General features: G+C 52.4%; 1 protein-coding gene across 5 annotated transcripts in view; it reads left to right on the top strand.

Annotated features, from left to right (window-relative positions):
- Positions 1-12,345, top strand: part of VGLL4 (vestigial like family member 4) — a 176,399-nt gene that overhangs the window by 156,253 nt on the left and 7,801 nt on the right. For all 5 annotated transcript variants that reach the window (XM_047781016.1, XM_047781006.1, XM_047780995.1 and 2 more), the window contains one exon: positions 11,488-11,710. In XM_047781016.1, the coding sequence (XP_047636972.1) occupies positions 11,488-11,710 (223 nt within the window). The remainder of the gene's footprint in view (positions 1-11,487; positions 11,711-12,345) is intronic.

The raw sequence follows: 12,345 nt of genomic DNA, 5'->3' as shown, positions 1-12,345 counted from the left end.
GCCCTTTAATAATTATAATTTTATAGTTAACATTATAATAACTAATGATTTAATAGTAATAGGAATAACTGTTTTAGAGAATATTTGGTAGATACCTCTGTATTTTTTTAAATGAATATTTAATCACTTTATATACTTGATACTTAAATTTTCAAAATTTTTTGTCTAGTTTATGATAATTTAATTCAATAATTTACATTTGTCTGCCAAGTTTCTAAGGTCAGTCAGGGTAAGGTGGGTGGTTTTAAAAGCTGGCTGTCTAATTTTTGTTTAGTGTTGAATGAATGTGTTGAATTACAGCTTATTCCCTACTATTAAGAAGTCCATGGGAGTTAGTTCCTGTTGTGGCTCAGCGGTAACGAACCCGACCAGAAGCCATGAGGACACAGGTTTGATCCCTGGCCTCGCTCAGTGGGTTGAGGATCTGGCATTGCCGTGAGCTTCGGTGTAGGCTGGCAGCTACAACTCTGTTTATATCCCTAGCCAGGGACCCTCCATAGGCCTCAGTTTCAGCCCTAAAAAGCAAAAGCAAAAAAAACAATAAGTCTACAGGATAATTTGGAACTGGTTACCACCACCAGAGCTGGACATGGGAAGGCTGCTTGCATCCCAGTGTAGAAATGAGGTGCATGCATGGCCAGAAGGAATTGCAGCAAAGCAGAGAGGACAGGAAGGAGATTTGAGAGCCTGTCGCTGATAGGCATGCACATGTGATGCCAACCACTCATCTAGCCAATATGGGGTCTCAAGTAGAGCTGAATTAAAGAAAAAAGAGTGAAGGGATTCCAAGAGACTACACGCTTGGGCCAGGACACGGCTGCTGAGGGAACTCTTGCATCTTGGGTCATGTTAGGAAGTCTAGTTCAGGAGTTCCTGCCCTAGTGCAACAGGTTCAGGATCCAGCATTGTCTTTGCAGTGGCTCTGGTCACTGGCAAGGCATGGGTTCGATCCCTGACCTGGTGCAGTGGGTTAAGGATCAGGCATTGCAGCAGCTGCTGTGTAGGTTGCAGCTGTGGCTCAGATTCAATCCCTGGCCCAGAACGTTCATATGCCACAGATGCGGCCAAAAAAAAAAAAAAAGAGTGTAGTTCAGTTGACTGCAGGTCTCTGAATCATCCTGACTTCGATATTCTATTCTGTTGACCTTGGTTCTTGTTTATTAGACCTTCTTCTGAACTGATTTTTGGTTCAAAACATGTTACCATCAATTGAAGGGAATTCTCTTGGGTGCTATGTTCTTTAGATTTCCTCTGCAGGATTATATCGAGTTCTGGGCACCACACTTAAAGATAAATGTTATTTTGGAGAGTGTCTGGAGGTGGGTGGCAGGATGGTAAGGCGTGTGGTGTTAGGATCATTTGGAGGGATTCTTGTTTGGTGAAGAGAATCCTGGGCATGGCAGGGCTGACACAGAAGCAGTTTTCCAGTAGCTGAAAGAAGAAATAGACTCCATTGAGTTCTTCCAAAGGGCAAATCTTCGACCAAAGATTTGCACTGGAACATAGATTTTGTTCATTATGAGCTAGAAGCTTTATGGAAGTTTTCCAATAGTTGGGTGAATCACCTGCAGGTGGAGTGAGTGCCTGACCTTGGGGGTGTCTGAGAAGTAGCCACTGGCCGTTATTTAGGGGTGCTACCAGTCTGCACCCCACACCATCTTTCACAGCTACCCTGCCATGAAGTTCATTTCCTCTGAGTCAGACAAAGCAGCCAATCTTTTCTCTGAGCAGTTTTATAATATCTTCCAGCGATTTGTCACAAAAGGAGGAGTAAAAGCTAAGCATGCACCTTCCCAAGAATTTGAATGGAATTATGAAAGAGGCCCCGTCCCCACCCAGAAGAAGGGGAGTGGAGATGACCTTGAAGGTATTTGCAGGCCACTCCTTCTCGGTGGCTTTGTGGTGGCCAGCACTTCTTTGGTAACCCCTGGGCCAGATGCCACCCTGGAGCTTCATGGATTCCTGTCTTATTCACACTGGTTGGTGCTGGCTTTCCCTCAGAATTTCTTTGTTTTTTGATCAGTTCATTCATGAATTAGCTGTTGTGCATCAGGCTCTGTTCTAGGCACTGACTTGTGGAAACTAGACTCTTTCTGTGTTTGTTTGACCCCAGGTGGGTCTGAATCCTGGGGTGGGGAGGAGACAGGGGATGATGGCTGCAAGGGGGGGGGTGCTTCCGTTTCCCTCCTTCCTGAGAGCTTTTATCGCACAAGGATGGCTTCACCAGGGGGTCTGAAAGGCTGAGGGTGTGGAGGGTGAGGAACAGCGGGTATATCTGAGCTGCTGGCTTCACCCCAGCGAAGCTGCTGCAGACACCACATTCCATTTAAAAGCCTCTCTGGGGGAGTTCCCATTGTGGCACAGTGGAAACGAATCCGACCAGTAACCATGAGGTTTCTGGTATGATCCCTGGCCTCGCTCAGTGGGTCAGGGATCCAGCATTGCTGTGAACCATGGTGTAGGTCACAGACGCGGCTCGGATCCTGTGTTGCTGTGGCTGTGGCTGGCAGCTGTAACTCTGATTCAACCCTTGGCCTGGGAACCTCCATATGCCGTGGGTGTGGCTCCAAAGCCTCTCTAGCCCATCCCTGGAGGCAGATGCCTCAGCTTCACCCCTTTCTCTATCCCTTGGCCTGCTATGTTCCTGCAACAATAGCCACACAGAACAGACATGCCTGGATGCCGTGCAGCTGGAGAGCTGATCTGGCCCAGGCTTGTGTGTACTACAGGCCCCATGGCTGTTACAGAAGGAAACGCAAGATGTTTCCATCCTTTCTCTGGTGCAAGGACTCTGATGCCCGAAATATGAGAGTGATTGTATTTTTTTAAATTTTGTTCATTGAAAGAATACATAATGACAAAGATGACTTACAAATTTAGGAGCCATAGGCATTTTAAATTAATTTAGACTTTATTAGTCTCAGCAACATCTCCATTCATTTGAAAGCTCTCGAGTATACACGCATGGCCCATGTGATCCATTGAGTTTGTAAGCACGGGGTCCCATCCTGGTCCCGGGCGGACGCCACTGCTCTCATGACAACAGTTGCCAACAGTGTGTGTGTTTGTGTACATGTGTGTGTGTGTGTGTTGGGGGTTGGACATGGTGCTTTAGCAGTCACATTCCTAGGGTTTACCTCTTTTCTAAAACTTTAGTTTTTCCTCTTATCTCAGCTAATGATGGAAAACACGGGCAGACTGTTCTAGTCAAAGAAAACCAGCACCTTATTTACCAAGCAGAGCTGCTGAGAGATAGGGCGTCTCCCTGCTCTGGTCCAGCTCTGCTCTGGCCCAGGATGCGGGTCTCACCCTCCACTGCGGGGCGGGGCATGGCACCCTGACTCTCCCTAGCAGGAGTCTCGGAGCACTGGCCCCATTCATCTGGCCCCTGAGCTGCCTGACCTCGAGGCCGGGCCGCCGTCAGGAGGCAGCAGTGGTGGACCCGTGGGGCAGGAACCCTTCCACCAGGCCCGACCCCGATCAGCAGCCGCTTTGCCATCTCAGTGGGCTTAGTCTGGGGCCCACGGGTCTGCTGTGGAACCATTGCATCTGAAAATAATGTGTATGATAAAGATTCCAAGTCACTAAGAGAGAAAAGAAGTCAACTGTGGGATGTTCTAGACGGATCTCTAAATGGTTTTGAAATGTTTTATGTCTTGAGGCTTACGTTCCCTAGAAGCTTTATGTCAGAGGCTTAGGATGGCGCTGCGGCTCCAGGTGAAGGCAGCCCTGTGTCCTGGGTGCTCCTGTCCCTCCCGAGGGTATGCATGGTAGCTGTGCCCGAGGAGGGGAAAGGCCTGCATTCTCAGGGACAAAGGTGTTGGGAGCAGGGGAGCAGGCCCCACAGCGCCCGCAGGGCTGACCCGCTTGAGGCTCTCAGGCAGCCAGGGCACCGAGAAGGCTGCACAGCTGAGGGGAGGCCAAGGCAGACCCTCGACTCAGTTCCAGAGACAGGCCAAGTCGGAGGCAGCAGTCTCGCTCACCTGCGCCTGACCTCTCACTGTGATTGGGTGCTGCTGTCTTCCCTCCAGCCCCGCAGACCTGGCTGTTTCGGCAGCAGGGGGCCGCCTGGCCAGAGGAAGTCCCTGCCTCACGCATGCCCTGGGGTCTGGGCACCCCTTCTCCATGTCTCCCTCCATGTGTCCACGTGGCCTGGAATCTTGCACGCTCACCTTGGCTGGGAAGGGAGAGCTGAATGAGAAGGTGGCAGTGCCCACAACTGCCCGGCCTCGGTTCGGCTCGCAGTGGGCCCATCAGTGTGGGCCTTGCTGCTTAGTTCATTCTCTCATCCACCCAAATGGTCCTGAGCCAGAAGGCTTGGCTGGTGACTTGGCTGACAAGTGTCTTCCTGTGTGTGGAGAGCCAGGAGCCCATGCCTATCCTGGCTTCCTGGACTATACTTGGAGGAGAAACCGGGGGGCAGCTGGCTGTCCAGCTTCTAACCGGCAGGCCTGCCCTCATACACTGGTCTCCACTCGTGTTGTCCTCTCTTGGTGCTGATGGAGAGTGCCTGCTGATCACAGCCATTGTGACAAGGACACCTGGGGTCCAGTGGCTCTTAACGGCTTCTTTGAAAAGTCCAGAGAAAACGTTAAAAAAATGTTTTAGGGGAGAAGGAGATTAATTACAGAGAAAGCAGAAGAAACACAGGTGTGGAGAAAGGCCATGGAGGTGGCTTTGGTTTGCTGGGGCTCCCATGACCAAGTGCCCCAGACCAGAAGGCTTAAACAACACTTCTGGAGGCTGGATGTTTGAGGTCGGCCTGAGGGCAGGGTTGTTCCTTCTGAGGCCTCTTTCTTAGCCTCTGGGGGCCTTGGCTTGTAGATTGCCATCTCCCTGTGTCTTCACAGCTCCTGTCACTTTACCCTGGTACATGTCTGTCACTTTGTCCACATTTCCCCTATTTATTTATTTATATATTTGGCCGTGCCCATGGCATGCAGAAGTTCCCAGGCAAGGAATCAAACCCATGTCACAGCAGTAACCAAAGCTACAGCAGTGACAATGCCAGATCCTTAACCCACCAAGCCATCAGGGTACTTCCAGATTTCCACACACACACACACACCCTTTATTTTGTCTTTTTAGGGCCACGTCCGTGGCATATAGAAGTTCCCAGGCTAGGGGTTGATTTGGAGCTACAGCTGCCAGCCTACGCCACAGCCACAGCAATGCCGGATCCCAGTCGGGTCTGTGACCCACACCATAGCTCACGGCAACACCAGATCCTTAACGCACTGAGCGAGGCCAGGGATCGAACCCTCATCCTCATGGACACTAATTGGGTTTGTTACCATTGAGCCACAACAGGGACTCCCAAATTTCCCCTTTTTAGAAGGACACCTGTAGTATTGGGTTAGGGACCATGCTAATGACCTCATCTTAACTTGATTATCTGCAAATCACAGGCAGTAGGGTTAGGACTTCCACATCCTTTGGGGGGAGGGCACGATTCAACTCATGATAGATCCAAAGCCATTTAAAGAGGAAAGTGGAATGGCTGCTCAGCCTGTGAAGAGATCCTTTGTTGCACCCGTGCCAGATGTGTGAGAGGGCACAGCTGGCAGGATGTTGACGATGGAGATCTCAGTGGGCAGTTCCTTTCCTTCTGGAGAAGCACTTGTGTGGCACCTGGGTGCAAGGGTTGTTTATAATTAGGAAAACCCAAGATGGCCACATGCCCGTCAGGGCAGCCATGGATCCTGAATTTCTGGGTTCCTGGGAAGGGGGACCCCACAGGGCCGGTAGAGAATGTGAGTACACCAGGTGTCTGGGCCAGAAGTGCCAGGGAGAAAAGCATGCAATGGGCATGTGAAATGTGCCGTGTGGGGCTCACAGGTGTGTTCCTGCGTGGGCCAAGGACACGGCATGGATGGGAGGAGTCTCCAACAGGCCAGCGGTGCACGTAGTGCTGAAAGGGCCAGGTGGGGGGTGAAAGAGAAGCGTCCACTGTGTCTGCCATGTTCTGCCACTTGGATCACTTGCCAGTATTTCCTTAAGGGGGGAAGGAAATATCTGAAGCAAATAGGATGGTGAGGTTTCATCTGTCGGTTCTGGGTATGTGGGTCTCTGTACTTTTCTCCACATCTCTCTGTCTTGGAAAGGTGCAAAGGAGAGGTTTTGGAGCCAGGCACATATAAACTAGAACCCTTGTACCGTGCGTGTTTTGCGACCTTAAGGCAGGTTATTTAACCTCCCTGAACCTCAGTTTTCTCATCTGTGCAGTGGGGATTTTGATGTTTATTTTGCAATGTTGTGGTGGATCCAGTAGGAGGATGGGTTTGCATTCAGTATACGATAGTCTATGATAATAAAGATAATCAAGGTAAACCGTTTATTCAGAGGGGTTCCCTGCCTTGTAACACCCTTTCCTTTGGGGTCTCTGAGGCTACCAATGAGTGTCCCAGATGGTCATGTGACAGACCCAGTGAGGAGGGTGTCACTTATTTCCAGATGGTGGATTTTGAAATCTGAACTTGCAGGAAGGGGAATGCTAAGTTAAGGGTGGGGGCCAGGGTGGAGGTGGGCAGTGATGTAGTTTGCCAACTGTGGGGTTCTTCTGCTCAGGTTGGGTCCCTTGAACCTTTGATGTGGTCGGGCTGTGACTTTTTTCTTAATGATGAAGTGACATTAAGCAGTGACAGTTGTCACATACAATACAACCTTCCCCAAGGCAAAGGCCCAGGTCACTGCTGAGCAGGATGTCCTTGGTGTGGCTGCACAGAATCCGCAGGTCATCCTATGTCTTTGGGATGCTCTGAAGGCCAGTCTTTGTCGGCTTTTTCCTGCCCATGAGACACAGCTCACCATTTTGTACTCAGGAGGGTGTCTGGGCCTGACCTCCCACCACCTCCCCAAGCCACCACCTGTCTTCTGCTCAGCGGTGCCCTCCCCCACCCCGCTTCCCGTATAAAATTGGTACTGAGCAGAGTGACGCACTGGACCAGGATGTCTCAGAGACACACCCAGATCCCCTCCTGCTTGGTTGGGAAGCAGTGGGTTCTGCTCACAAGGAGAAAGGAGGAGGTGAGACGTGAAGTCTGGATGACCTGGGGGACAGGTCGAAGTTGGGGGAGGAAAACCAGTGGGGAAGGAAAAAGGAGAGACCATTTCACTGCTGTGTGTGCCTGCTGTTTAAATGCTCCCTAAATTCTTCTTTCTCAGAAAAAAGAGTCTTTCCTGCTGGGAGTTTCCCCTGTGATTTCCTTAATGCCCCTTCCTTTACCACAGACGCTGGTAACTGGACTCACACAGGATGCGTGCCCTGAATAGTTCACTTCCTCAGTGAATGAAGGGCTGTTGAGGCATCTGTGCTAAGCCCTGTGCCGCACACTGGGGAGGGGAGGGGCGTGAAGGGCAGGGTGACGACATCCAGTCACCCTGGGAACAGCCACACATAACAGCGGCCTGGGGGGTACCTCAGGGGGCCTGTCCCCTCATGCTATGCAGGTCCCCAGTGTGTCCTCCAGCCCTGCAGTTTCGTGGGTCAGGGAACGCCTCCTGAAGCTTGGGGTGGAGGCGGAACACCTGGTGGATGTCCTGCCTACATCAGGCTGAGCGCTTATTTTCCCCACCCCGGTCCTCTTTTCTGAAAAACTGAGACAGTGCCATCTACTTGATCCACATCATAAACCCCGCAACTCAGCAAGTAATGGTGGTGGGGAGACACTTTTTGTTCTTTATTTTTTTTATTATTTTTATTTTCTTTATTTAAAAAACATTTTTTTTTACAGCCACACCCATGGCATATGGAAGTTCCTGGGCAAGGGGTCTAATCAGAGCTGCAGCTGAGGTCTATGCCATAGCAATGTAGGATCCGAGCAGCATCTGTGACCTACACTGCAGCTTGCAGCTCTGTGGGGTCCATAATCTGCTGAGCAAGGCCAGGGATCAAATCCACATCCTCATGGACACTATGTTGGGTTCTTTTTTGTTGTTGTTGTTGTTGTTGTGGTTGTGTTGTTGTTGCTATTTCTTGGGCCGCACCCACGGCATATGGAGGTTCCCAGGCTAGGGGTTGAATCGGAGCTGTTGCCACCGGCCTACGCCAGAGCCACAGCAACGCGGGACCCGAGCCGCGTCTGCAACCTACACCACAGCTCACGGCAACGCCGGATCGTTAACCCACTGAGCAAGGGCAGGGATCGAACCCGCAACCTCATGGTTCCTAGTCGGATTCGTTAACCACTGCGCCACAACGGGAACTCCATATGTTGGGTTCTTAATCCGCTGATACACAACAGTAACTCTTTAATTTTTAAAATTATTGTTATTTTAAAATTTTATTTTAATTTAATTTTATTTTTTGGTCTTTTTGTCTTTCTAGACCCACACCCATGGCATATGGAGGTTCCCAAGCTAGGGGTCCAGTCAGAGCTGTAGCCACTGGCCTATGCCACAGCCACAGCAATGCAGGATCCGAGCCACGTCTGTGACCTACACCACAGCTCATGGCAACACTGGATCCTTAACCCACTGAGAGAGGCCAGGGATCGATCTTGTGTCCTCATGGATGCTAGTCGAGTTCACTAACTGCTGAGCCACAACAGGAACTCTGATTGTTATTTAATTGTGATACATACATAGTGCCATTTTAGGCATTGTTAAGTGTAAGGTCCGGTAGCATTAAGTCTCTTCTCTGAGGAAGCTTTAAAAATTAAAGATGCTTTAACAATTTGATTATTACTAGTTGGGCTGTGAAGGTTTAGTACCGGCCCACAGGTTCACAGAGGGTGGATGTTCTTTGAGGGATGAAGGGCAGAGGGAAGGGGGTTGAGTTGGAGACAGGCCCTGTCCTGCGACCCTCATGGGCTCTGCTCCTTCCTGGCCTCACCCTGTTCCCAGTTCCTTCCTGCTTTGAACTCCATCTAAACCCCACCCCTGTGCATAGTGGGTGTTGCCACAGTGTCAGTCCACTCCTGCCAAGAATGTCCTGCACCCCACACAGTCATCCTGTCACCTCAGGCATGTTTAGTTGTTACCAGAGCCTGGGCCCCAGGGTGGGGAAGCCAGGGGGCGAGGGGCTGGACTGGGCCTTGTCTTACCTGGGCCGAGGGGTCTGCAGCATGGGGACCCCCAGGGCCCCAGAGCATATCCTCCAAAGGATTGATGGAAGTGCCTTAGATCCACTTCCCCTCCCTTGTCCTAAGAGTTCAGACTCAGGTTGGTTTGGTTAATTAATGGCCGGATGAGGAAGGGTCCCCGGGATGAGGATGGGTCGGCAGTGAAGGAATTCAGTTCAGGCCTGAGAATGTCAAGTAAGACTTTCCTGGGGGTTTCCTTCAGCTCTGAGCTCCAGTAGGTCAAAGGGCAGAGCGTCTCATGTGAATGAGTTCAAGAGGCTGCGGTGCACTTTTCTCACGTGATGGACTCCTCACACTTTCGCTGCCCGGAGTCGAATGAACCTCCCCCAGCTTCACACCTCACAGGGGGTGGAGTGGCAGCACGTGGCATCCATTTCTCCAGAGCACTTTGTCCTGCAGGAAAGCATCACCTTTTTACTTTGGGGCCCCTTCCCTGTTCACCTTCCTGAAACGGTTGGCTGAGAGGATCCCCTCCCCAGGACGGGGAAGGGTCCCTGGGACTTGGAACAGTCCCCGAGCCCTGGTCACTGGCGGGTTCTCAGCATCTGGCTGCCCCTGAGCCCTTTGGGCTCCAAAGGGGCTGCACTTGGCTCCTCACGAGCAGACTCCCTCTCTGAGAACGGAGGCGATGTTGGGGCCTCTCGGGCAGGAAGAGTGTGGTTTGGGTCCATGAGCACGACGCCCGGGAAGCGAGGAGGCTGGGCTATGATTCACTGGGGGTGGAAAACAGTGTCTGTCTTGAAGCTCCAGCAAGTGAGCTGGAAATGTGAGTCATGTATAATTTTACTAAAATTAACCAGCGGGCTCTTCAGACGTTTGCTGTGTGTTTCAGTGGCTTTTCTGCTGCGCGATGCCCACCGTGTCCTGCCTGTGGTGGCCTGCTCCCCCAAGTCCCGTCCTCAGGGCCACTGGGTGTGGCTGTGAGCACAGGTGACACACCTCCGGCGCTGACTCTGCCATGCTTCCGTCGCCACGTGGGAGCCTGTAGCCCCGGCCTTCCTGTCCTCGCCAGATCACGGGTCTAGGAGAAAGCAGTGCCATGTGTTCATCCCTGGGACCCGCGGGATGGGCTGGGTGGACACTGGGTGAATATCGTGGAGTCGGGACTGGGCGGAGGTAGACTGACAACGAAGCTCGCACCTCTGTCCCTAAGCCTGCTTGGGCCCCAAAACCTCACTTTTTGGGGGAGGGAGGGGAGACTGTGTCAGGGAAGCACAATTTACATAGTTTGTCATACATTGCATTTTATTTTACTCCAATTTAGAAAGAAAGCTGATACTGAAAGTGAGTCTGTAACGGTGGGGTCTTTCACACTCTGAGAATTCAGATACTTAGTCATAAACATCCGTCCAGTAAACGCCAGGCCCTCTCCCATAGGCCTGAAACCCCTCAGGCGGGCATGGCACTTCTGTGAGGTTCTGGAGGACATCGGCGCTCGAGATCACAGCCGCGGAGACTCTGCCGTCAAGGCCTGTGACGCCTTCTGAATCATCATGGGAAGGCCTGTGGCTTGTGTGGAGCGCTTCTTCTGGACTCTGACCAGAACCCGCTCCATGGTGGTCCCAGTGGCTGGCCATGTACCATGTAATTGCCTCCAAGTCCTCCTGCAGAGCAGACCGGAGAGTAAAGGGAAGAAATGCTGTGCCTTTGCAGTTAGTGCCTCTGTAGCTGATGAACTATGTTTGCGGCAGATTTGGTTCCGCTCATGCTCACAGACCCCCTGCCCTGTACCAGTGCAGTCCTTTATGTTTGTATAATGGTCCCTCCCCACTGAGACCCTCTGAGGCAGCTCTTTTGACCAGGACACCCCCGTCTGTGGCCTCTAAGAGCCGCTGAGGCTTGCGAGGGCCTCACCCCTGAGCCCCTGCCACCTGACAGGCATGTGCTCCATCTGCAGGGTGGCTCCTCTGGGGAGGGGTGGTTATGGGGTCTTCCCAGTGCTGTTGGGGAGACCTCACGCGCTGAGGCTGGTGAGGCCTGGAACAGGAGCCGGCGTGTGGGAGGCATCGGCTGCTTTGGCGTCATCACCGCCTTCATCCTTGGTAATGGCAGGTTCTTGTCAAACCAAGCCAGCCTCAAACACATGGGTGAGGTCTCAGGGCTGTTAGCCAGGGAGTTGTAGAAGCACTCTGATGGGCCGCTGCCTTCGTCTGGATGGCCCCCTGGAGCCGACTCGGGCCTGGGAAGGTGCTTCACCCAGCGCCAACCTGGGCAAGCATCCTGGCTCTTCAATACCAACTAGCTGTTTGACCCCCACCTCGGAAAACGGGGCGATAGTGGTCTGGAACTTCTCCACAGCAAGGTGGGGGGCGACGGGATGGGTGAGAGCGCCTGGCTGTGGTCGAAGGCCCCTTCGCCCATGGAAGCTTCAGGTTCCCACCTGAGCGCTCACTCCTCTTTTCAGGAGCAAGACTGCCAATGGAGACTGCCGGAAAGACCCCCGGGAGCGGAGCCGCAGCCCCATCGAGCGCGCCGCGGCCCCCACCATGAGCCTGCATGGCAGCCACCTATACACGTCCCTCCCCAGCCTCAGCATGGAGCAGCCCCTCGCACTGACCAAGAACAGCCTAGACACCAGCAGGCCAGCCGGCATCTCACCCACCCTGACCCCAGTGGAGCGGCAGCAGGTATGTCTTTGTTCTGTGGGGCTCGGCTGGTGGCTGGTAGTGGGTCCAGGCACCAGGGGGTGGGGGATGGGTGGCTCCTGGCAGAGCCGAGGCGGGTGATGAGAGATATGGGGGGTAACCCACCTTGGCTCTACGCGGTGCCAGCAGCAGGATCGTCTCACCAAATGCTATACCTTGCGTTTTAATTCCAATCTGAGCCTGCTTGGGCCTTGTCCCGTGGGGCTCAGGGTCTGTGCAGAAAGCACACATGCCATCTAGATAAGGTGTATTCCTAGCAGCCTTCCTAGGACCCCTGCTGTGATCCTAAGGGGAATCCTATATATATATATATATTTTTGTCTTTTGTCTTTTGTTGTTGTTGTTGTTGCTATTTCTTGGGCCGCTCCCTCGGCATATGGAGGTTCCCAGGCTAGGGGTTGAATTGGAGCTATAGCCACCGGCCTATGCCAGAGCCACAGCAACGCAGGATCCGAGCTGCGTCTGCAACCTACACCACAGCTCACGGCAACGCCAGATCGTTAACCCACTGAGCAAGGGCAGGGACCGAACCCGCAACCTCATGGTTCCTAGTCGGATTCGTTAACCACTGTGCCACGACGGGAACTCCGGGAATCCTATATTAATCCTACATTAGC

Source organism: Phacochoerus africanus, chromosome 1 (assembly GCF_016906955.1).
Source record: "Phacochoerus africanus isolate WHEZ1 chromosome 1, ROS_Pafr_v1, whole genome shotgun sequence".
In the NCBI taxonomy this organism is placed as follows: domain Eukaryota; kingdom Metazoa; phylum Chordata; class Mammalia; order Artiodactyla; family Suidae; genus Phacochoerus; species Phacochoerus africanus.
Note: the sequence above shows the minus strand (reverse complement) of the source record. Positions and strands in the feature narration are given on the sequence as shown.